This window comes from Chinchilla lanigera, unplaced genomic scaffold (genome assembly GCF_000276665.1).
Source record: "Chinchilla lanigera isolate Chin_1 unplaced genomic scaffold, ChiLan1.0 scaffold00067, whole genome shotgun sequence".
Lineage (NCBI taxonomy): Eukaryota > Metazoa > Chordata > Mammalia > Rodentia > Chinchillidae > Chinchilla > Chinchilla lanigera.
The window spans coordinates 11,809,104-11,834,263 of NW_004955468.1; the positions used below are offsets into that span (position 1 = coordinate 11,809,104).

At 42.7% G+C, this 25,160-nt stretch overlaps 2 protein-coding genes across 2 annotated transcripts in view; both read right to left on the reverse strand.

Moving 5' to 3' along the window:
* Window positions 1-8,543: 8,543 nt before the first annotated feature.
* Pigm (phosphatidylinositol glycan anchor biosynthesis, class M) lies at window positions 8,544-11,353 on the reverse strand. The gene has a single exon (XM_005400190.2). The coding sequence runs from the start codon at window positions 10,767-10,769 to the stop codon at window positions 9,501-9,503; it is 1,269 nt and encodes a 422-aa protein (XP_005400247.1). The 5' UTR covers window positions 10,770-11,353; the 3' UTR covers window positions 8,544-9,500.
* Window positions 11,354-19,421: 8,068 nt separating this feature from the next.
* Kcnj10 (potassium channel, inwardly rectifying subfamily J, member 10) overlaps window positions 19,422-25,160 on the reverse strand; it is a 31,841-nt gene continuing 26,102 nt past the window's right edge. Inside the window, exon 2 of the mRNA XM_005400189.2 lies at window positions 19,422-23,546. Within this exon, the coding sequence (XP_005400246.1) occupies window positions 22,407-23,546 (1,140 nt within the window). The 3' untranslated portion in view covers window positions 19,422-22,406. The remainder of the gene's footprint in view (window positions 23,547-25,160) is intronic.

Below are 25,160 nucleotides of genomic sequence, written 5' to 3' on the forward strand. Positions count from 1 at the left end.
AGGATGCCAGGGGACTTGGACTTGTTCTTGCAGGTCACGGAATCCCCTAGGATGCTTTCATCAGGATGGTGACACAATTAGGTCTGCTTTGGAAGGCAGGCTGTGGCAGCAGCGGGAGGATAAATGAGAGGTGGAATGAAGGGCAAGAGAGATGGAAAGCAAGAAGACCGGTCAGGAGCTATCGATTCCAGATGAGAAATAATGAGGGCCTGCACTGTAGAATCGGCAATGACAATGGCAAGATGCCAGGAGGCTCCAGGGACATTAAAAGGTAGAACTGACAGGGTTTAGTGACTGATTAAATAGGGGGGAGCAAGTGAAGAAGAACGCATGAGAAGTGATTATAAACTTGCAGCTTAGAAAATTAGGTGGATACTGATGGCATTTAGAAATAATAGACAGTGAGGAACTGTTCTTTTTCACAGCTGCCAGCACAAGCCCACTATCCCTAGCCCCTCTTGACAGATCCACATACAACTCAATTCAGCAAACCTAAGAGAGTGTGTGGCACACCCAGCACTTTCACAGCATTGGCTGCTCCTATCTGTCTTTGCTTGGATCTGTGAAAGCCCTGGAAAAATAATTACAATGAAATAAGAAATAACCCCACTTCCTAGGGAGCTCATAGCCTAGACAGCATGGGAATTATATTATAAGGTGATCGGCACTAGCACAGAGAAGCAGTATAATTTGGTATGGCTGGAGGGCGGGGTGAGGTAGAACACGAACAGGAGCTAGGGAGAGTGACAGAGGAGGGGGAGGACATTATAGTCAAAGGATCTGCAAATGTAAAAGCACAGAGAAGTAGTATATTTGGTATGGCTGGCGGGTGGGGTGAGGTAGAACATGAAGCAGGAAATACAGACAAAAGCGAGATCATAAAAGGTCTCATGAGCTAAGCTAAGGACTGTCAAAGGTATGATTAATCACGCAGTGATTTTAAGCAGGAAAGTTTCAAAGAAAACCCCAAGTATTTATCCCCTATTAAAAGAAAATAGGTAAGATAACAAACACCTCAGTACCTAGTATGCACCAAGTTCTGTTAGTTTTGCCCAGCTGATGGACTAATAAACAAGTGTATATGCATTTTACTCTAGCCATTGCATTATAACTCAGTTACAAGGTGCGATAAAAAATAGTGACTGCATAAATAAAAATTATATTACAGTAGCCAGGCATGGTGGCACATGCCTGTAATCCCAGCACGCAGTCGGCTGAGGCAAGAGTTTGAGGCCAACCCGGGCTACAAAGTGAATTTAAAGCCTGGCTGAACTACAAAGCAAGATCCTGTCTCCAAAAAAAAAATTATATTACAGTAAAAGACACAGTACCATGAATCCTCCTCAGTTGGTGACACTTATCCCATCATGCTTGCCACTTTCTGAAGCTATTCTAGAGGTCCTATTTCCTGGGTGTCTTCAGTTGCACTGTCATGGCTATCTCAGTGTCCTGAGTCAGTTCAAAATGTTTCTCTTTCGTGGTCATTTTACTGTGAGAGAAGCAGAAGTCCTGCCAGGCCAAATCCAGTGAGTAAGGTAGATAAGGACACACCATAATGTTTTTTGTGGGGTTTTTTTGGTGATTTTTCCAGTACCGGGAATCGAACTCACAACCCTGCGCTTGCCAGGCACGCGCTGTGCCGCTGAGCTAAATCCCCAGCCCCTACCATAATGTTTTACAAGCCTGCCTTCTGTTGGATGGCACTTGGCAGAAACATTCACTATTTTTTATTACACCTTTCTATCAGTCTCCTTTATGAGACTGTGAGTTCCTTGAAGGAAAACTGCTGTCTTAACAATCTCTACACCCACAGTTAGCTGAGTGCCTGGCCAAAGCAGGATCCTAGTATTTACTAGATGAGTGAGTGACTTGTTGGGTAACTTTTCCTGCTTTCCCTGAATTCTAGGTCCAGGGGTTCATCTCGTGTTCATTATAGCTAAATGTTAAGGACAGCGCAGAGAGAGCAGTAGAAATTTGCCACCACATGGGTTGGGGATATAGCTCAGTGGCACAAGCACCTGCCTAGCAAGAAGTGCAAGGTCCTGAGTTCAATTCCTGATTTAAAAAAAAACAAGAAAGAAAGAAAAGAAATTTGCCACCAGAAGACGTAGGTTCTGGTGTCACTTCATATACTAACTTGGACCTTGCAAAAGTGCATATATTTTGAAACTTAGTGTTCTCATCTGTGGGGGCTGGGGATTTAGCTCAGCGGCACAGCGCCTGCCTGGCAAGCTCAAGGTCCTGAGTTCGATTCCTGGTACCAGAAAAAAAAAACAAACAAACAAACAAAAAAAGTTAACATGTGCTCAGAAGTTAGGAAAAAAATAGGTTGGGTCCAAAGTCACTTTATTGTAAGCCAGTAAAAATGTTCATTGTGTTTTTCTACTAGCATTCATGCAGTTGTTCTGGGTAACATCAATTAGATCCTGATTGGTCCTCACACATCCCAGTGAGCTCTATTCACCTGCCTTCTGCTCACTAGCATGCGGTACATTTGCACTGCTTCTCACTCAGCTCTTCCCCGATAGATTCCATGAATATCATGTCTTTGCTTCCCAGGTTCTGCTAAACGCCACATCAAGATGCCTTCTCTCGAAGCTCCAGTGGCACAATCGGTTAGCGCGCAGTACTTATATAAGATGCCTTCTCTCGCATTTTGGATCGTAAGTGTCCCCGAGGCTTGTATGTTAAAGGCTTGATTACCAGCTTGGTGCTATTGGGACGCAGTGAAAATTCTAAGAGGTGAGGCCAACAAGGAGGTCTTCTGGGTCACTGGGGGCTTGTCCTCAGGGAAGACTGGGGACCCCTTGCCTCTTCTTCATTTCTTGGCCATAAGATAATCGGTTTTGCCTGGCCTAGGCTCCTGCTGTGATGTGCTGCCTTGCACAGAGTGAATGGGGGCAGGTCAGACATGGGATGGAATCTCCAAAACTGTGAACCAAAACAACCCTTTTCTCTTCCCAAGTTGATTATTACAGGTATTCATTATACGGACACACTGTCTCTAAGAGCACCCACTCCTCACTCCTCACTGCCGTCACTTTGTGCCTCCGTAGCACCTTTACGACAATCATTAGAATTTTGTGTTTGCTTACTCTTTGCCTCACTCAGAGCCGCATTTAAGATGCTTAGCAAAATGCCTGGCACGTGGAAAATACTCAGCGCCTTTTATTAAGTAGTTTGTTAAAGGAATGACATTTGCTAAATAAATGAAGTTTTTCCTCTGTAATCAACCATTACCACACATCATTTAGAAGGACTTTCAAAATAAGGCAGAATTGGAATCAGAAGCCCTTGGGGTGCATTCAGCCCTGGTCTTGCCATTAACCAATTATTTGGTCTCTCAGAAGGTCACTTGTTTCAGAGTTCCATGTTCTTATCTGTAAGATAATAACATCCACTAGCCATCCCCTCAATTATCCCCATTTTATAAATCATAGCATTTTCATGAAACTTAATGAGGTCTCATACAATGTTTTATTAGTGAGATGTTTCTGATTTTACTGCTACCTTCTCCACAACATGGACTCCGTCTAATTCATCTTAGTACAGGACTTAACAACGCACGGCTGGGATCTATAAATAATTGCTGCAAGAATGGAGAGCAAAGAAGGTTAAAATTTTTCCTTTGCGAAATGAATTCAACTTCAAATATTCATGCTCCAAATTATTTTTAAGCAGTCACTATAAGTGTCATTTCATTTTATATAGCAGACATAGCAATTAGCAGAGCGTCTGAGCAGCTAGAAATGTTCCCATTTAGTCTGGTTTTTGTTCAGGATAATGAATATGAATGCTTGTTTTGACTAAATGAATGGTTTTCCCAAGTGCACTGCTGAATAGAGCTTGTGCACTGTGATACTTCTGACCCCGACAGAAGGCATGTGCTTCCATCTACAGAACACCAACCTCTGAATGACCCCCTGGCACAATGAAGAAAAGAAGTTCTATGTAACTTTAGGGGCATAAACCAAACTCTCACTGTTTAGAAACAGCTGATGTATGACAAGAATATACAGATACAAACTGTCAAGCCTGAACCGGACATGGGAAAAATCTTCTATCTTTACAAAGAGTCAGATCAAGATTATAAGGAGTAATATTTATAGTAACTGGCAGTTAAAACAATTACTTTGTCTTATCCATTAGATTGAGGGGAAAGCGTTAAGTCTAGAGTTCCAAAAGAGGTCCTACTTTAAAGGCTTATAGACACATAGTGGCTCATTCTGTGCAACATAAGCATTTTGGGTATCTTACTCCCTGCAATTAATTCTTGCAATTTAATCCTTGCAAATACTTCTTAGGGTTATATTAAAAATCCCCATTTTACATGTAGAAAAATAACATATACAAGAATTTTGCTTAAGGTCACAAAATCAGGATTTGAACCTAAGCTCTTTAAGTCTAGACTCTCTCATGTTATCAATCAGTCTAGGATAATTTTTAACTATATGAATACACACAGCAAAGCACATCTTGCACAGCAAAAGAAATTTAACAAGTTTGGAAATCATGATCACGTGTTCTGCTGCTTGATTTACAAACAGCTCAGCTAACACATTTTAGTAAATCAACTTCTCAGACCAGGCTAGGAAGGAAAAGGGCATGATGAAGTGGGCAATAACAAAAAAAATCACAGAACTTGATACGACAGGATTTGGATGTGGGAGAGAATTACTAAGGGTCTGGAATTCTTAATGAGAAAAGTTTAGGAACGACAGAAACTTGGTATAGCTGAAAGAGAACTGCCCCTTAAGCAAAAACCTAACACAATAGGAAAAACAAACTGATAAGACATTTGCCAGAGTTCGCACCAAGCTGTATTTATTTTACAGTACTCTTTATCTGCTGAGTCTGGGTACTCTGGGAAAATCTGAAACATAATATAGTGGAAAATACATGTGATTTTAGAAAAACTCACTTTATAGTCTAGCTCTCACTTATTAGGAAGGCATTTAATGTTTGAGTCTCTGTTCATCTATAAAATCACAGTACAAATACTAACTCTGAGGTATTACTGTGAAAAATTAAACTATATATGGCAGAATAGATACCCCAAATCAAGTAATCATAAAAAATCATATTCACGATATAAAGTGTTAATCAGCCATTGTTATCGTGAATGAATGAATATTAAGATTCCAAAGATAAGTGGATGAATATTAAGATTCCAAACGTGTATAATCTTTAAAACATGTATAATCTTTAAAAAATATACCACATAAAACAGAGGGTCATCCCCCTACTTTTTTCCAGAACTGCACACAAGAGAATTGTTTCCACTTCGGTGAGCAATAAATCTCTTGACCTTTCAGCTTGGTTTTAAAGACTAGAAAAATATCCAAGCCTCTTAATGATGTATTACTTATTACACTCTTTCTTTCAAGGAATATTTGAGATCTAAGAATATGTGCTAAGATCAAAAACAGAATAATGAGATATTTGAAGACGGGTAGGATATTAAAATATATTAGAAAACACTACTGTGGCTTTGTTTTTCTTCCAGCACCAGGAATCGAACTCACGACCTTGTGCTTACCAGGCAGGTGCTTTGCCAATGAGCTAAATCCCCAGGCCCCACTATTGTGGTTTTATAAGAAAATACAATTTTAGGAGATGCATGCTGATGTATTTAGTGATGTTCAACTTTTACAACTTCCCACATTTCAGAAAAATACACGTAAATTACATATTTTATATATATATAAAGCAAATATGGCAAGGCGCTAATTGTTGAATTTAGATGATAGTTACTGTTTAACTACGGATAGCAAATAAACAGCACTGGCAGGGGGCAGGCAGGAGACGAGATTACATTTAGATGCCATCCTCTGTAAAAAATTTTAATAATTTTTTTCCACTCATAATTCATAGATCGTTAGAGGATAGAAGTACTAATGCAAAAAACAGCTGATATTGGACAAATAACATATATTCAACCATATGTAAACTTCCTAAAGGTCAAGTTCTACACAAATCCTGAACTGTTATATCACTTACAGAATCCAGATAGTGAAAACTAAAATCTATGGTTCTGAGAAAGAATCCTTTTGCTGGGGTGGGCAGTCAGGGAGTATTAGCTTTTCCAATGAGCCTGAGCCAAGAGGGAATTTTTCTTAGGCTCTTCACAGAGCACATTTTGAAAATATTAAAAAAGCAACTGCAGAAAACAAGTTAGGTAGCCCCGCTTAATCTAGTAAAGAATGCTTATCTGTAAATGGGCATACTGACCTTAATGGGCAGGTGTTACACCTTAGATCTGGAAGGTCCCCTCAAAGGCCCATGTGTTAAAAACACACTTTCGAGCCCACACTGTGGGCAGGCTGCGCAATCTTTAACAGGTGGGGCCTAGCAGAAGGTTGTAGTTCATTGAGGGCCTCCTCTTAAAGGAGATTATGGGACCCTGGTCTCTTCTTGGCCTTCAGACATGAGCTTAAACGGTTTGTTCCACCATTTGCTCCCTGCCATGATGTGCAACCAGTCCTAGACTGAAACTTCTGAAACTGAGCCACAGTAAACTTCTTCTTACAAGCTGGTTTATATTAGGTGTTACAGTAACGGAATGCTGGCTAACACATATGGCATGAGAACCAAAAAAGCCAGGCATGGTGGTACACACTTGTAATGCCTGCATTCTGGGAGGCCAAGATGGGAGGACTGTAAATTTGAGCCCAGCCTAGGCAATTAGCAATTTAGGAAGACCCTGTCTCAAAGTTTAAAAAATAAAAAATAAAAATTGAACAAGGGCTGGGATGTAGCTCAGAGTGAAAGCCCTGAGTTCAATCTTCAGTACTATAACAAATAAGTAACAGCAAAAAGAATTATGTAGGAAATAAATCAAGTGCTATAGAATTTTAAGATATTATGAAAGCACTAATAAAGAAATAAAAAGAATTTCAAATGAAAAGAAGTCAAACTGGGATTTAACAAAACTGGACAGCAAAAATAAATGAAAAGTGTAAAATCCCTCAAGACTAAATTAAATTCTTTCACGAGTTAACTTAGCCTCACAGGCTCCGAGGCTGGGCTTTGGGAATGTGACTAGATTATGGGGGCATTGTGGCAGACTTGCTGTTACGAGGTAGGTCCAGTCAGGAGAGGCAGGTCACTGTGGCCGTGACCCAGAAGGTGTATCTCCCTCCCTCCTTCCTGGCCTCAGTGTTTCCTGTCTGCCATGAGCTGAGCAGCTTTCCTTAGACCAGGCCCTCCTACCATGCTGCCAATGATACAACAACTGAAGCTTCAAAAATGTGAGTCAAAATAAATCTTTTCTCCTTTAAGTTGTGAATATTGGGTATTTTGTTCCAGTGTCAAGGGATAGGGACTAAAATATTTATTTTACAGGTCATAAAAGGCATGATACCCTCTGTGCTCTTAGACCTGTTTTTTGGTAAAGAATTTCAGATGGAAGAATCCAGAGTTGAAGACTCAGACAGGGAGATACACCTTCTGGGTCACGGCCACAGTGACCTGCCTCTCCTGACTGGTCCTGTTTGGCTTTTGTTGCTGTTTTTGTTTGGTTTTTTGAGTCAGGGCCTCACTATGTAGTTCAGGCTGGACCTGAACTCACTATATAGCCCAGGTTGCCCTCAAACTTGCAGTGATCCTTCTGCCTCAACCTCTTGAGTGTTGGGATTACAGGCACGTGCCATCATGCCTGGTGAAATTTGTTGATGTCTAAAAAATGTCCTATGGGAATGATCTAAAATATGGAAAATGTTTAAAGTCATTCTCAGGATATTAAAAACTGAAAGTAATCTTAAATCTGAAGAGATCGGCCCGTTCAGGGTGGTACGGCCATAGGCAGTAATCTTAAATCTAAGAATGAAAGAATGACATATTTATGATGTGAACAACAACATGATAGATTATTTAGCAATTTCAATGCTAAATATAAAGAGTAAGCCACAATAAAGAAAGTTAAAGTAAAAAATAAGTAAGGGGCTGGAGGTGTAGCTCAAAGGCAGAGTGATTGTTTAGCACGCTTAAGGCCCAAGGTTTGACCCCTAGCACCTCAAATAATAACAAATACATAAATAAGGAAACAAGTAAATATAACTATAAAACAATAATCAGGAAAAAAAAAAGGACAACTATACTGGGGTGAGGAAATTCTATAGTATTTCTATTTCTCACCCCTTTCCCTTCTAGCTCTATCAACAAAGTTTTAAGTTATTAAATATAATAGTAAATCTAAAAGGTGAGAATGCCATAGTTGGAAGGCTATTGGCTGAACAGTCATATACAAACAGCCATCAACATTAGACCTAATATAGGGTAGGGGACAAGATGTTATAAGGATGGTCACTGTCCTCAAAAACTGACTGCTGTTTTCAAACAGCAGCCCATGAAAAGCCACCTATTCGCTCCTATTTGATCTAATGCCAGATCCCAAAACCATATCCAGTGAAGGAATGCTGCCAGTAATACAATTCTTAATTATCACCAGCCTATAGTCACTTTGTTCTCAGAGACTTTTTAGGTCTGAATTGACATGAAAAATACTACTTCTCTGGAGCTTTTTGTATATAACAGGTCTGCTATTTTTGACTAAAAGAATAATTTATTAAGTGGCTCATCTTTTAAAACCACAACCACAAAATCATACTCATACATTGCTATCACATTTTAGAATGTTAGGAAGCCCCCAAACATTATGGGCTATATATACGTATCTTTAAAAAATTTTTTAGGATTCTTGTTCAAACAATTCAGAATGCAGTTTTCCCCAGATGTATTACAGTGATAAGGGAAACAGATCTGCCCACTAAAACTTCATTTTCACATATCCCCCTCCCCAATTTCCTATTTTAATACAGCAATGGCTTCTTACAATGTTGCTGTTTATGTTTTCCAGGAGCCTCCCTTGAAGGTCTCCATTTCCATCACAGAATTTTAATTAAGTGGGGTGTGTTTAAGCTGGGAAATATCTTACTGACAAATTTAGTGATAAAACAATATTCTACTAATATATTTGCAACACCAATAACAAAACTAAATTCTAGATGAAAAACTTTTTTAAAATTACAGAGATAAGAATATACTAAGATGTCCTAATAGTTTATATGTTTAAGGACCACAAATATCCAAAGACATTTTTTTAAGTATACATTAAAACCTTAGTATATTCTTATTTAATTTTAAATTTCTATTTGTTATCACTTCTCAGTCTTTTGGCTAAGAGCAAGTGTAAATTTCTATTTGCTAAAAAGGTTTTTCATCTAGAATTTTTGTGATCCTTCTGCTTCAGCCTGCTTGAGTGCTGGGATCATAGGCATGCACCACCACACCCAACTGGCCTTTCTATTTTAAAACAAGTACCCTTTACTTTCCATTATGTCTAAATGAGTCCCAAGATTTTCTAAAAGGTGAGCTTCAGTTATCGAGTGCCTATTATGTATAAGGCAAACACTGGTTTTAATTCCTGTTGGGACAAAGACATTTTCGCTAGAGTGCTTAGAATATTCAGAAAAAATTCCAAAACTCCTTTTTTTGGTCGGTTAGTCATGTTTGATTCTCTTTGTCAGGGGTTTGTCCTTGTAATGGGAAATAATCTGAATCAGAACAGAACAGTTGATAAACAGGAAGAACAGGCCAGCTAACCAAATAAACAGAAATGTGTTCTTTCCTTGAAACTCAAGGAGATATGCAGGTGCCAGCCACAGAGCCTGCCCTATAAACCATAACATTAGGAGGACGACTGCTCTTTTCCAAGGCATTCTCACGAGCGGCATTACAAGGGGCAGAAGGCAGAGGTACCAAAGAAAGTACTGGGAGGTGCAGACTTTGTTAAAAGTCACAAAAATGTACGTATGAAGAAAACAACAAAAGGCAAGGTCTCTGTAGTAGGTGAAGGACACTGCCAAAAGCAAGATAAACTGTGGCAGGAACGCAGCGATTCCCAGGGGAAAACTCCACTTGCTCTCCGCGGTCAAATACAGCATATAGAAGTACGGAGAAAAGTTATGACGGATATCCCGCCTAGTCAGGTGATAAAGGTAGGTGTGCTCCACAAACTCCCAACCGTATTTACGGTAAAAACCAAAGCTCAGCGCAAAAAATGTGAGTGCAGCAACGGCTGCAAAGATCAGTACTGGCCGACTGCACAGCCTCTCCAGGAACGCGTACAAACGGGCCCGGAGAGAATGCCGGGACTGGTGGAGTTCGGCACTGTCGCGCGCGGGAAGCAAGTGGAGAGCTATGGGAAGGGCATAGGTCACCGGATACACCTTCAGATGCACCGCGAAAGCGTAGACCGCAGCGGCACACGCGAGGAGTCGTTTCTCTATTAAGTACAGGGCCATAAGCACCAGGGAGGCGACAATGGAGTCCGCGTTGCCTCGGCTGGACACCGCCATGGGTAGCGGGTTGAGGAGCCAGAAGATGCAGTAGCCACAAGCCTGGCGCTGCTGGAGCCCCTTCAGAAGCAGCAGGCGGTACGAGAGGAGAGCGGCGAGGAGGTCGCAGCTGATGAACAGAAACTTTCCGAACAGCTCACTGAGGCAGACGTTAGGAGTGAGGAGCCAAGCCAGCAGCGGGGTGTAACGATAGGTCGCCCTCAGGTAAGGGGACCGCCCCTGCGCGACGTACCGCGCAGCGTCCGTGAAGACCTGGTAGTCGACGTCCGTGTACCTCACGCGCAGGGTCCGGTCCTGGAAGACCCCGTAGAACACCAGGGCAACGCGGGCAAGAAAGGCTACCCCGAACACCCCGGCGGGGTGCACCCGCAAGCTCGGGAACCACGCTCTCCAGTGGCTGCTGGAGCCCATGACCTGACTGTGGGACGGTCCCACAGTCTCTGAGGCCCCAGCTCCAAACTGCGTCCCGGTCTCTAACCCTCGCTACGGTTCTTCGCCTCAGGTGGCGGGCGCTCCTCCAGCCGAGTACTGTGCCATGCGTGAGGGGGTGGGGGAACTACAGGACTCTCACTTCCGGCATGGGGCCCAGCCCCCTTGCTGCTTCCGGTCTCAAACTCCTCTCAGGTTTCGCTGTCCGGTCCGAGGAAGAATTGCCCTCCTTTGGATTGGCTGTTTGCTTCCTCCTTCCTTCGGGGGGGCGGGACTTCCGGTTCTAGGTTGCGTGGTATTCGCTGGAGGGAAAGGGGACCCAGATTTGTTTTTGGTGGAGGTGAATGTTTTGTGATGCTTTCATTCTCCTCAATTCCAGTCGGCAAAAGTGGGTCTTTGACACCCAGCGAGCCGCGAGCTGCAAACTGCATTCCTCATCCCTGGGCTGGAACCTCGACAGTGAAAAATGTGGAAATGAAAAGAAAATAAATGAAGATAGTTCTCACGGTTTATCGTAACGGCTCTCTCCGGCACTCCTGAGGGGTTTGTGGGCTCATGGGACGGGCTGGGGTGAGTCGAAGGAGACCCAGTGTGCGTGGTCCTTGCAGAATTGGGGGCGTACTTAGAGTTTTTACGGTATTGTTTATCCGAAATTCATTTAGATGGCCAGCTTTTCCATCCGGCAGTCTTGGGTGGAGAATGGGAAAGAAGACTGGGAAACTGAGGCTGAGGCAGGAGGATCACCGCGAGTTCGAGGCCAGCCTAGGCTACAAAGTGAGCTCAAGGCCAGCCTGAACTGCATAGCGAGACCCTGTCTCAAAAAAGACAAAAAAAGAAAAAGAAGACTGGGAAACTACACGGAGTTCTAAATAAACTGTGCCAGGCCTTTAGGCTTCAGTACCTTGGTGTTCGCTGTCCCTTCCGGCGAGATTGTTTTCCCCTCCCCAGTCACCCCAGCGAACATCTCACCCTTTAGGCCTTAACTCAAGTGTCCGGCATACTCCGCCCACCTCCTCGTTACGCAGAATAATTTAGATGCCAGACCTCTCAGCTGCCTTGGGTAGATGAACTGGGACGCAGGGCTCTGTGTAGCTCTGAAAATCTTTTGCCTTGCGTGGCTACATGGAAGTCCCGCCCAGCCCCTGTCACCTAAATGCTTCAGAATTCCGCGTCGTTCTCTTATTATAGCATTCTTCTCACTGCTAGTAATATGTAGTTTTCTTTGTTTTCTCTCCTGACTTTGCATCAGGACTCTAAATTCCTTGAGAACAGAAATTATCGTGTTCTTTTCTATACCTAAACCTCTTAACACAGTGCCAGACTTATAGTAGCCATTCAGTAAAAATTTATTAATTTGGACATTGTTCCTGTCAAAACACTTCTAGAATGGCATCCTCAGAGTGCTCTCAACTCCCCGTTCTTTTCCCTTTCAAATATCCTTTAGTATGTAAAGGTCTGCTCTTCACCCATCCCACTTAAACCCTCCTTCCATGAATTTCTCATTAAGGTATTCAGTCCATTAGCTCATCACCATAGTTATTATTCTCTTCTGTGGTCACTTTTTGCACTTAGTCTGCACTGCAGAATTTGATATTTTACTTTAGAGTGTATTCATAACTTTTTCAGTGAGATTATTGGATTCCTGAGAATAGAAATTATAAGTAATCCTTTATTTCTTCTCAATTCCTCATAAATTAGTGCTGACTTCAGCATATGGTAAATGCTTAGTAAATTCTAACTGACTTGGTTTTACAAATTGAGCCTGCAATCTAGGGGAAAATTTCTATCCTAGCATAAGGAAAGGAGGTGCCTCCATCCAGTTTGAACATGCAGCTACTCTTTTTTTTTTGTTTGTTTTTGTTTTTGTTTTTTTCTGCGGTACCGGGAACCGAACTCACGACCTTGCGCTTGCCAGGCAGGCGCTTTTGCCGCTGAGCTACATCCCCAGCCCCCATGCAGCTACTCTTTGCTCTTCTATCCTACAGCTCACGTTGATCCTTTCACTGAGCCCTGTAAACCTTATATATATTATATTTATGTTCTGATAGCTCTGTCTTTCAAAATACCTTGGTATATTTACATGCTTTAGATTAATGATTATTTCTAACCATTTTCTCAGCAGTACAGTGGCAGCAGACCTCCATTCAAATAATAATAACTATGGTGATGATTTATACTAATTGGATTTGTTGAGGAATTATTTGCAATGTGGCAGGCATTGGGCTAAATACTTTTCATGTGGTGTAGATGGTCCTGTCTTTACAAATGAGCAAAATCAGGGCTAATGGACAGTAAGTAGTTTTCCAGGGTCCCATAGCTAGCCAGTGTCAGAGCTCAATCCAGGTCTCTCTGAGCTAGAGGACCTTAATCACTATGTGGTTGGCTTTCAAATAAAATGTTAATTACAGACTGTATACTGCAAGATTGGCTTCAAAGGACCGGCTCCAAGGCCTATCTGCAAGATCCCCCCAGAGCCGCCTACTCCAGAAATCTGATCATTTGACCCATTGAGTGTACCACAGTCTGGAATTCCTTACATTGTTGATAATTTCCATTGCTTCTCCCAATATTGTGACTCTCTCTACAAAGATGACTAAGTAGCCAAGGGATCAGGAGTGCCAGGAGGCTGTACTTCCCACTGAAAGTTCTTCTCTTTCTGGTTCTTTGAACAGCACAGGTTCACCAAAAGCTTTGATGGATGCCTCATTATTTCTGAAGAGGAACTTCCATCCCCCCACCACTTCCCACCATCAAAACTGAAATTCATCAGCTATCTCATGTCCAAGTTAAAACCAGGAAAGCTGCTTCTAGAGCTGGAGGGAAAGAATCGGACACAGTGCATGGCGTTACAGCTTTCTGGGGACCTTGGAAGCCCTTGAGAGAGAAGGCTGAGGAGGCAATGGTTTCTCACTTCTGAGTTCCTGGAGAACTAGTCCTACTGAAATGTCTCCTTAGACAGAACTTTCCAGTGTAATGGCCATTCACGCCTTCCTGGCCTATCTCCAAAGATTAGCCAGATACCCCACCTGCCTAGATTACCAGAGAGACCTGGTGATCACTGAGTGCATGTACAACTTCTGTCACTCCCACATCCACCAGCTCTGGCAGTATCTAACAGATGTCTTCCCCTGTCCTGTATGCCTTTGTTGCTGCTTGGACAAATTCAAGGAACAACACTCAATTGTGCTACATGATTGATACTGCTATATAGGTACCCACCATGGAGACAGCAAGGGAACCCCCATGTGAGAAGCACGGTGGAGATCTGGACTCATTCTGTGAGGAGGACCTGGAACTCCTGTGTTGCCATTGCAGGGTCTCTGACCACAGCATCACTACCTGAGGCCTATTGACAGCACTGTAACCAGTTACAGGGACAACCTCAGATACTACATTGAGGGCCTGAGGAAGCAAATGGAAGATGCTGAAATGGGGTGTAAAAAAGAAATTTCAAAGTTCATTAAATGGAAGTTGAAGAAGAAAAATTGGACGAAGGACTTATACTCTGAATTTGAAGAATTTAAGCATTACTTGGGAAAAGAATAAGTTGCAATGCAGGCCAAGCTGCTTAATGAGGAGAAGATTGTCAAAATCTAATTGAGAATGAAAGCCAAATTTCAGGCCACATATCCACATTAAAAAATTTGTTAAGTGAAAAAAGAGGGAAATATTTGTAAACAGGCACAGATTTGCTGAGAGGTATTAGAAGCATAAATAGCAGGTATGAAGGCACAAAACCTCCAGAAGTTTTTTCATGTGAATTAAAAAAGAGTTTCCATATTATTTTTGTCTGCAAAAAATGATCAACACATCTCAGGTAGATTTGACATTAAATCTTTATACTGTCTCCCCTGTTCTTAGGATCTCAATAGATAGGAAAAGTGTGACTCTTGGGACCAGGGAATCAGCCTGTTTTCTCTGTTCATCTACTTCTCATGCAGCTGTCCTGTGTTTTTAGCAATTGGAAAAAGTGGGAGATATTTTTGGAAAGTAGAAGTGAGAGCCACAGGTGAATGGTCCTTAGGTGTGTGTAATGACTCATTCTCTAGAAAAAGTTTTACATCACCTTGCCCTGGAAATGGATGCTGGCAACTTGATCAGTCCACAAATATATGGGATAAAGCACAAGTCAAGCAGGTTGGCATTTTTCCACAGTATGAGTTGGGAGAGATTTCATTTTATGATTTCAACAGCAGGTCATATTTTTGTAACTTCACTGATAATTTTACAGAAAGGCTTACAGCTTTCCTCTCTGTTAAATGTTCTTCAAAATCTCTTAACGATCAGTATTGTCAGAGAGGAATGATGAACTGCCTAGAGGACCATTTTATGTGTGTTTTGAGAGCATACTTGTAATAAAGATTCTGATTCAAAGTATATTAATTACAAATTCAAATTTCTTTTTCTTCTCATTGATCTCTTGGTTGAATCGGATAGTCTCTCTCACTCTGACCCCATCTCTGATTTATTCTTTTTCTCCAAGTTACAGAGAAGTGAGGATTAGCCACAGAAGGTAGAGAATATGGGAGGTAAATGTCTGAGAGTAAACTGAGTAAGGGCATCTTCTGGCTGGGTTGGTTTAGGTAGTTGGCAGAAAGGCCCCAGCCAGTCTGTTCCCATGTAGTTGACCTAGCCAATAGGGAAGAGGCACCAAATTTGCGCAGATGAGGAAAAACCCAGCTAATCCAAAGAAACAGCCTGTTACTGAAAAGAGTGGGATGTAGGTAATTGAGGGAAGAAGAGATGGAGTCCTATAAAACAAATGAGAAAGAGGAGTCCAACTCAAGTTAGCTTTTTCTTTTTTGAGACAGGTCTCTGTTTGTAGTTCAGGCTGGCCTTGAACTAACTGTGTAGCCAAAGCTGGCCTCCAACTCATGGCAATCCTCCTGCCTTAGCCTCCCAAGTGTTGAGTTTATAGGTGTACACCACCATGCCCAGCTTCTAGTTACTATTTTTTAGCTAGGATGAGGTCTAAGGGCCTCATATTGAACAATTTGCATTAGACTTAAGGATTCTGTCTTCTGACAGCCCCCTGAAAGAGCTACTTTTTTTTTTCAAATGTTTAATTATTCTATTCCCCATTTCAGCATCTTCCATTTGCTTCCTGAGACTTCCTCTTGGACTTTATTCATAATACTTCCTAACCCCTCTTTTTGCTATCTGCTCCTAGATTACCATCCTTTTAGAGCTAATGGCTAGGGAAAGCAAACACACACAGCTCATGCCTCATGTCCTTAACTAGGACCTTGACCTTGGTAACTGCTGCATCTGCTTTCGTTACTCATCCATATTTGTTTTGTGCTCCAAGAGGTTTGTTCTCAGGCTTCCCATAGAATAGACCCGTGGAAGGCACTAGCCAATCTTTAGCAGTACACTGTATCTCAATTCCTCTTCTAAGGCCAAGGCTCCAGCTGAAGGTATAGCCTACTCTCCTGGGTGCAATTCTCACCATGCTCCAATAACTGTCCTTTTAAGTTTAAAGCCGGTAAAGGCTTTCTGCTTTGCAAATCCCTGGTACATCATGATCTCTTGCTGATGCATTAAACCTGCCTAAATCTTTGTAAATAATCCCTTTATGAAAACATGCCCTATTAGCCCTTTGAGTGTACTGTTTCCTGCTAGAACCCTGGCTAATTTAATCACTTTCTTTTTTGCTAGCTCTTGTCTTACTCTGTGATTTCTTCTGACTCTATTTCCACTTCTTTCTATGCCTAATATTCTGCACCTTAGACCAGATCTTTAGCAACTCAATTTAATAACTTGTATCAGACACCTATACTGTCTGTGGCCATCCTCTTTCCCTCAGTCTTTCAAAAATCTCTTAACTGGCTTAGTGTTTCCTGTCTCAATTTTACTGCCAGATTAATATTAATAAAGCGTGTTTTACTTAGATTCTTATCTACCTGTCTCCAGTGGCTGTTAACTGTCTAAATAAATAAACTCTTTAGCCTGAAATTTAATCCCTCCATTGTCTGGCTTTACTTTACTTTTTCAACCCACTCTCCTGCAAACCTCTCCTCTACATTTAACTTTCCATTAAATATGCCTGAGGCTTCCTGTGAGACTTTGCTCATGCTGTACTATCTGCTAAGGATCTTGTTTCTGTTCACTCACCTTGATGTTGGTTCTTTATGCTGAGCTCAAACCTCAACTCCTCTAAATTCTTCCTAGACATTAACAAGTAGAAGTGATCTCTGCCTCCCTAAAACTGTTCATTATCTGTTCTGTTTTTTTTTAACAGTTAATGATGTCATGCCTTGTGAAATATGCCCTTTGAATCTTTTATGGTTATTTAACAAGACATATGAACAGCACTTAGTATTAGCCATGTGAACTTTAGACAAATTCTTGTCTCTCTCTTTTCTTTCCTTCTTGACAGACATGTAGAGCATTACATACGCCATGCACTATGCCAGGTGCTGAGCTGTGCTGGTGACCAAACATTTGACATGAATCCCATTCACCTAATCCTTAAAGTCTAGTGAGCAAGATAGGCATCAGCCAAATAAATTCACAAGTAATGTAAAATGGCATCTGTCATAAGTGGTATAACTTTCAGAGGGATTTATTTGATCTATGACAGTCATGGAGTGAAGAAGGCTAGGGGGTTGGCGGTAGTGGGGAGAGTCTCAGAGGGAACAAAAGGTAGAAAGCTATAAGTCTACCCATCTCTTGATGATATATGCTACATCATATTTCTTTGTTAGTCAAATGCTACCTGCCACATGATAGCAGCTCTAGGTTTGCTGAGTTTTCATGAATCTGTGCGAAATGTGTTTTAATCACACCTCTTAGATTGATGCCACTCTTTGCCTAGTGTCTGTTCCTGTGAAATGTTTTCCATGGAGAGCTCACTCTTTTTAGTTAATGTTAATTCTGTACCTCGCACTAACATATGTTACTTGTTATTTCCCTCAGTTATATTTGTTATATATTGTTTGTTACTTTACTTCTCTTTCCTCACAAGTTTGTAGGAACTAAAAACTTGTAGGGACTATGTATTTTATACATTTCCTGTGTCCTATGACTCATTCCTAGTGTTTCATAAATGTTGTAGATTTATGAATGATCATAGATTATTTCCCTCCTTCTAACTCTGTCCATCTCTGAGGAATAAATCAGTGATAGTATATCTGTTGCTTCTTATCAGAGAGAATTAGAGCCTCGATACTGACAACCAGGCCTTTCTCAGGTAAAGGTAGAGCATAAATCCATTTCTTTGCGATTTGGGAAAGAAATGCATGATAGTTAAAGGAATTAGCTTATAGAGGCCTGAGAATAAGGAAAACAGGCCCATCAAGTCTACATGGAAAGAAAATTGGGCTCGTTGTCACTGGCCAAAAGGAACAATCCCCAAAATTCAGGGCTTGACTTTCCTGGATTAAGCTTAGTGAGTTTTCATATTCCTGGGGCTTAACATTTTTACATCTTCTCCTTTAAAACCTGCATTTGGAAGGTTTTTGCTAAAGGATCCGAAAGTTAGTAATGACGTGTGGGAAAGGAGTGGAACGAATGAGCGATGTCACTGATGGAAAGCATGAGAGATAATCCGCAGAAGAGGCCTGGCCTGACTAGGAGCTCTTCCAGCCCAGCTGTGTTCAACCCTCTTCTCCTCTAGGTAAGCCTACTGACAATAGTATCAGTTAAGATTTCTAAAAGAATCTGAAGTGGAAACCAAAGATTCAACCATTTTCTTTTTGAGACAGTCTTTCTATGCAGTTCAGGCTGGCCTTGAGCTCATTTTGTAGCCCAGGCTGGTCTCGAACTCACAGTGATCTTCCTTCCTCTGCCTCCTGAGTGCTGGGATTATAGGCATGTGCCACCATGCCTGGCCTCATCCATTTTCTTTAGTAGCTTGTTCTGATCAAACAAATAAAGCAAAAATAACTCACACACCTCTTTTTCCCCGGGTAAATGTGACTTATTTGGTCTTTAATGCAGTGAATGGAAAAATCATCCCTGAATACTTACAGTAGAGTTGGCCATTAGTGGACCTGGAGGCCCAGCTAACTTTACAGCATAGCTAGTGTGTTATTTTACAAATAAACTAGATTAGCTAGCATGAATAAAGGACCAAGACAGCAGTCTTGGGGAAGGTGCAGCCTCCTGACTTGTAGCAGAAGTATGACAGGTACCCTTTCTCTGCTGACTTCATAGCATGATCCTTCGATGGTCTTGTTAGTTGACTGGGGTTGCAGGAGATCAGGGGCAGGTAATGAGGCAAAGCACAGTCTAGGGATTCAGAATCCTCTGGTGGAACTGCAGCATCCCCCAGGGCAGATGGTAGCCCCATGCTTCATTTTCATACAGGAGCATAAAAGCCAAAGAGTCCCCCTCCATGCCAAATGCCAGCATTGGGACTCTTCTGGCATAGATGATATTTGCTCTAGGCTATCTGAAGCCATGTAGAGAGATAGGCTCCTGGCTGGGGACTATCTAGGGCCCAATAACTCTTCAGTTCTGGAATTTGGATTCTAGGGTTGAGGCTTCCCTCTAGGGCCTCCCAAACACCGAAGTGTTTAGCTTCTCAGTTTATTTCTGGGAGCTGGAGCTACCATTGCTCGCAACCCCTTGGAAGAAGGGAAAATACAGTGTATTTCAAGAGAGGAAAACAGAAAGTACATTTATTTATTTATTTATTTATTTATTTATTTGCTACAGTAGCGGGATGCTGCTGGGGATGGGACACACAGTATAAGCAGTAGTTTTCCTAGATTTCCATGGATAGAACATCTTCCTTTCCCATTTCTTCCCAGCTCTTCTCTTCCTGGTCCTGTCAACAGTGCAGGTTCACCAAAAGCCTTGATGGATGCCTCATTATTTCTGAAGAGGAACTTCCATCTCCCCCCACTTCCCACCATCAAAACTGAAATCCATCAGCTGTCTCATGTCCATGTGAAAACCAGGATCACGGGTGGTAAGTCTGAAAATCTGCGGGTTCTACTTCCACAACCAGGGCAAATTACCTGCTCCTCTGCTAAAGTCTCTGAATACTTCCTTTCTGTACATTGAGTATATTTGGGCATATATACATCTTTATACATATCTCTATATATTATCTCTGTTTTTTCTCTTTAGATAAACCTTTCTTAGGTATCATATGTTAATTCCACAAACCTCCACTGTGTCTTGTTTGCCGGCCCAAGTGAGGCTCAAGGATTTCATTGAGTTCACTGGGTCCCCAGCCCCTTCCTTTCTCACACTCATAATCTGGCATCCTTCCCCATCAGATGTTTTGCCCACTCTGAAATCTCCCCTCTTAACATCTGTGCCTACAGCTCTCGCCTGACATTCCAAGTCTATAGCCCATTTCTCACCAGACTTGACCGCTTACAAAGCTAGTCCTATAGTCTGAAAGAGAACTCCAAATCAGAGGAGATAGGCTGTAGTCTAAAGAACTAGGATTGGGGTGGGAGGAGTTGTTCCTTGGGGAATAAGGGGCACATTGGGGAAGATGCCACATTGTACTAACAGGGCAATATGATTTAAAGTGCAACTTAGAACAAAGCTTGGAATTGTAGGGGAAGTTAAAAAAAACATTAACTATGAATTGTTCTCTGCTTACATTGTTATCCAAGCATCTGAAAAGTCTGGGGGCTTAGAATAGACAGCAGGGAAAAGGAAGAAAATCATTCCTTCAGGAGGGAAGCAGCAGCATGCAGAAGAAAGCAGATAGAGGACAAATTGCCAATAGATAAGAAGTCTACACACACACACACACACACACACACACACACACACACACTGCTGTATTTTGTGCTTATACACTGAAAGACATCAGGTGAGTTTAATGTTGAATAAAGTTGAGAGTGCAGAAACTGGCTCCTTGCCTTCTGTTCTTTCAGAGTTTCAAGTTTCTCTGGTCCTCATTTTTATGAGACCCAGAGAGTTATGATGGGGCTTACAGGAGACTGAAGGGTCTTCCTTTCCAAGCTACAGTTAGTTGCGTTCAAGGAGAAATCAGTGTTTAAGAGGACTGCACAGCTGAAGTAGGTCCAGTCTCACCGTGTTGTGAGTTTCTCTGCAAGGCTCTGCACATAGAAGCATGCGTACATTCTGATAGGTGTGTCTCTCGTAAAAACTGAATACCCCTTAAACAAGATTCACACAGGGATTCTATGCCAAACCACTCTGTGGGGGTCCCTTTGTACCTAAGTGAGGCCAGGGAGTACTTGTGGAATTTGGGGCTTTAGAGAAAATTCTGGTGCCCATATGGTCTTCCTTGACTCCTACCACAGTCCCCACTGGGAACAAGGAGTGGCCTTTGTCTTATCTCTTACAGTATCTTTTAAACTTGCCTGAAACTATCCCACTGCAGAGGAGAGTAAAGATAACACTGATTTTCATCATTGTATATAAAGTCTCAGCAATGGCTGAGGGTAACCATGGTTATTTGATCAGGAGGTATAATTTTCTCCCCTCCCAGCATTGTCTAATGATGTAACTAGCACTTTTCAGAAGGAAACTAGGAGGTGTAACAAAATAGTGCCAGCCCAAACCTTCACAAAGGATCACAAATTCTGTACATCAGCCTGGAAATCTGAGAATGTACCCATCCCCCTCTTGGTTGAGTTGGTTTAACTTTTTTTTTGGGGGGGGTGTCTTTGCTCTGTAAATCTGGTCTTAGTTACCCATTGATGTTAAGAGCAGGAAGGTCTTGTATATTCCCTCCCTTTCTCTAAAAGAGGTGTCTGCATTGGGTGGAAAAGGAAGAAGGACCATATACAGTGTGATCTGGAATATCTTTTAGTCTCTTCATGGGCCCTAGACTCTAAACTTATTCATGGGAACATAGTGGCTAGGGTCCTGTCATTCACAGAACACAGGGAAACAAATCTTCCCAGAGCAGCCTGGATGACAGATTCAAAGCTTTGGACAACAGCTCAAAAACTGAGAGTTCAGAATCCAGGATGGGTGTGGGTGTGGGTATTGTGAGTATATGTCTGTTTTTCAGAGCCAGCCCAATTCTCTGAGAATAGAAGCTATGAAAGAACTATATATCCTAGAGGCTCTGTTTGAAAACTAGAAAGGGAAAAGTAGTGGTGACCAAGGGCCCAGATTATGGTCAGGAGTTACCAGCGAAAATTAAGTACACTGTGACAACCCCTGGTTTCTTTCAACAGGGGTTGGTAGTGAGCCCAAACAGATGGTTTCAGATTCTTATATTTCTGAGGGTACAGACCACAAAGCAACCATCATAGAGTCTTGCCTTAGGGAACTTGCTAGATGGAAACACAGAGATGGGGGGCCTCTAGCCTCAAGTCACCGAACTTTCTGGTGGGGGGAGTCTATCCATCCAACCACATGGTCCTCTTAATGTGAGTCTCCAAGCATGGCTGAGGCCTTCTAAGCCACTTCAGCCTAATCTTCTCTCTCCTTCCCCCATCCTGGCTTAAGGGAGTTGTGTGCCTTAGGGTAGAAGCAGGGGAAGGTGAAAAGGGACAGGAGGAAGAAACTTGGACCCCCAGTCGGCCTATACTACTGACAGGCCTCTGGATTAAAGAAGGGAGAGTGAAGGATGGGTGCTTCTGGGGTTGCAGTGAACCCAGATAGTATCCCTTGCCCAGGGCATGGAAAGAGAGGAAGAGAACAGAGGGCTCGGGAGGTGGGAAGAGGCCATCAAACGTTGCTGATGCGCACACTGATGGCGGGGCCCTCCTTCTCGGCTTGCTCCCTTAATGACTCCTCCAACTTAAGCTTTTCAGCGTCTCCATAGCGTACAGTGCTGTCATGCAAGCCACTAGGGGGCGCCACTTTCACAACTTGGTCAAAAAGACTGAAGTCAGCTATGTATTTACCACTGGCTGACAGTGAGATGGCAGGTGTGAACTCATAGCCCCAAAGGATTTCCTCTGGCAGGTAGGAAGTGCGCACCTGGCAGGTGGCACTGGTGGACTCCACTGTCCCACTTAGAATTAGCACCAGCTCAAAGTCACCCTCGCCACTGCGAAGAGGGAGGTCTTTCAAGGGACTGGTCTCATCCACCACATGGTAAAAAGTCAGGGGAAGAATGAGGAACGGGCTGTCAGAGGCCGTGTCGACTTGGAAAGTCACATTGACCTGGTTGAGCCGAATGTTCTCACCCTCCTTGGTCTGGTGGGTCTGAAGCAGTTTGCCTGTCACCTGGCAGCCAATGAGGAGGCTCTTACGCATATTGGCAACTCGGATCATAAGACAGGGCTTCCCGTTGTGCGAGGCTACAACTGCATGCTGGCTGAAACGGATGGTCTCGGCTCGCTTCTTGGGCCGGGCGATCTTTGCCAGGAAGGTACCAGTGATGAAGATTTCCAGGATGGTGGTGAGCACCAGTTGGGCAATCAGAAGCACGATGGCCAGAGGGCACTCCTCACTGATGTAGCGGAAGCCATAGCCAATGGTGGTCTGGGATTCAAGGGAGAAGAGGAAGGCTCCAGTGAGTGTGTGCACCTGTACCACACAAGGGGTGTGGTTGGCAGGGGGACCCAGCTCCAACAAGTCCCCATGGGCCACAGCTACCAGGTACCACACCACGCCAAAGAGGAACCAGGTGCCTGCAAAAGTAGCAGAGAAGAGCAGAAGCTTGTAGCGCCACTGCATGTCAATGAAGGTTGTCCATAGGTCCTTGAGGTAGAGGAAGCGCTTGTCGGCGATATGCTCCATTCGCACGTTGCTACGACCATCTTTCGTCAGGACTCTCCGCCGTCGTATTCCTGGGCCCATTATGGGCCGGCTTTCTGTCTGAGTGGTCTGACTGTAATATACCTTGGCCACTGACGTCATCTGGAGGGAGCAAGACAGCATCAAGGAGGTTACTGCAGAAATCCAGCTAGCTCATGAACACCACCCAGTGACAAGGAGGACTTCACATTCACTTTGGTGCCACTTACTCTTTTATTAGCAACTCTTTATTGGGCACTTGTTATATGCCAGACATTGTGCAAGGTGCTGTTAAGTCAAGGATTAAAGTGACATCATCCTTGTTCTCCAAGGACACACAGCCTACAGAGGAAGGTACGTGCCCAGTAAATACGTCATTTTTAGGAGAGGAGAGGCAGAGATAAAAGTAATCCATAGTTCATGGAGAGTAGGGAAGAGACTAGAGAAGGCTCTACTGATCTCCACAAAACCAGTTCTGTGACAGTATGTAATTTTGAAATAGGTACCTTCCTCATCCACATGAATATTATAAGGCAAGAAAGGTTATTCCATTGAAATTCTCCCAGGTCAATCTTCTTACCATACACACATACTCTTAATTTCTCTATTTTCTTTCCTAGACCCAAATTAATACCTGTTGATGGTACTAAGCTACCCGTCTGGCTGAGGAAATAGCAGAAATTGCTCATTCCTCTACCATTCAAGATGCTCTACAAGTACCCACCCAATTCTTTTATCATTAATATCATCTTCTTCATCTGTTTGCATCACCTGAGGAAGTTAGTTTCTGAGTTAGGGTCTAGGTTGATATTAGGAAGAACATAGACAGGAGTTGAACGAATAGAAATATGCAGTGGTGGGAGAGAAACAGCGTACATAAGCTCCCTAGAAGCACTGGGACATTTTCCCAAGAATTGGCAGAATTGCCAGGTTATAGGTAGCAGAATTGTCCTGACAGACTGAAGTAGGAACAGTAGGAGTGCCTGCTAGTTAGTGGCCCTGTCTGCACAGGCTCAAATTCAGCCCGCTATGTGCCCTGATCGTAGTAGAAAGTGGGACAAGGCACTGAAACAGGAGACCATTCCCTTAACACAAGGTGCCTGGCACACCCCTGCCCAGGGAGTGACTTGTACTTTTCCACCAGAGAAAATTTTAATCACTTGAGCCCTTGGACTCTGAATTTGATGACCAGATCCTCTCAGAAGGGGCACGGTGACGTGGAGAGTTTGGCCCTTTGTGGAGATAGAGAGCCCTGTCACGTTCTCCATTTCAAAAGAATCTGAAGCACTGCTTTATTATTATTCACACCTTCTCCCTCCTCTGTTTTGCCCTGGCTTGCCCCTGGAAAATTCTAAATTACTAGGTTCATCCATATTCCTATCCAGGTAGGTTGTGAACTGAAAATCACCAATGGCTGAGAAGCCCAAGAATCTTCAGAGGTGACCAGAATGCCCATTTTACCAGCCTATGGGCCGTTTGGAATTTTTATCTATGGGATACTATTGTTCACCTAGACTGGAGTGCGGCTTGTTGCTCAGTGCCCTGGTTACTTTGGAGCAAAAACAAGCTTTCCAACTCTGAAGTGTGAAGACTTCCTATTTAAGGGCATTAAAGCCCCTATTTACTCAGTAGTGGTAATAAACAAATAACCACCATAATGCCTGTACTATTTTACAGTCCACACATAAGCATACCCTTTCATGTAATCTTCATAATCTTGAAAAGAAGATATAAAGT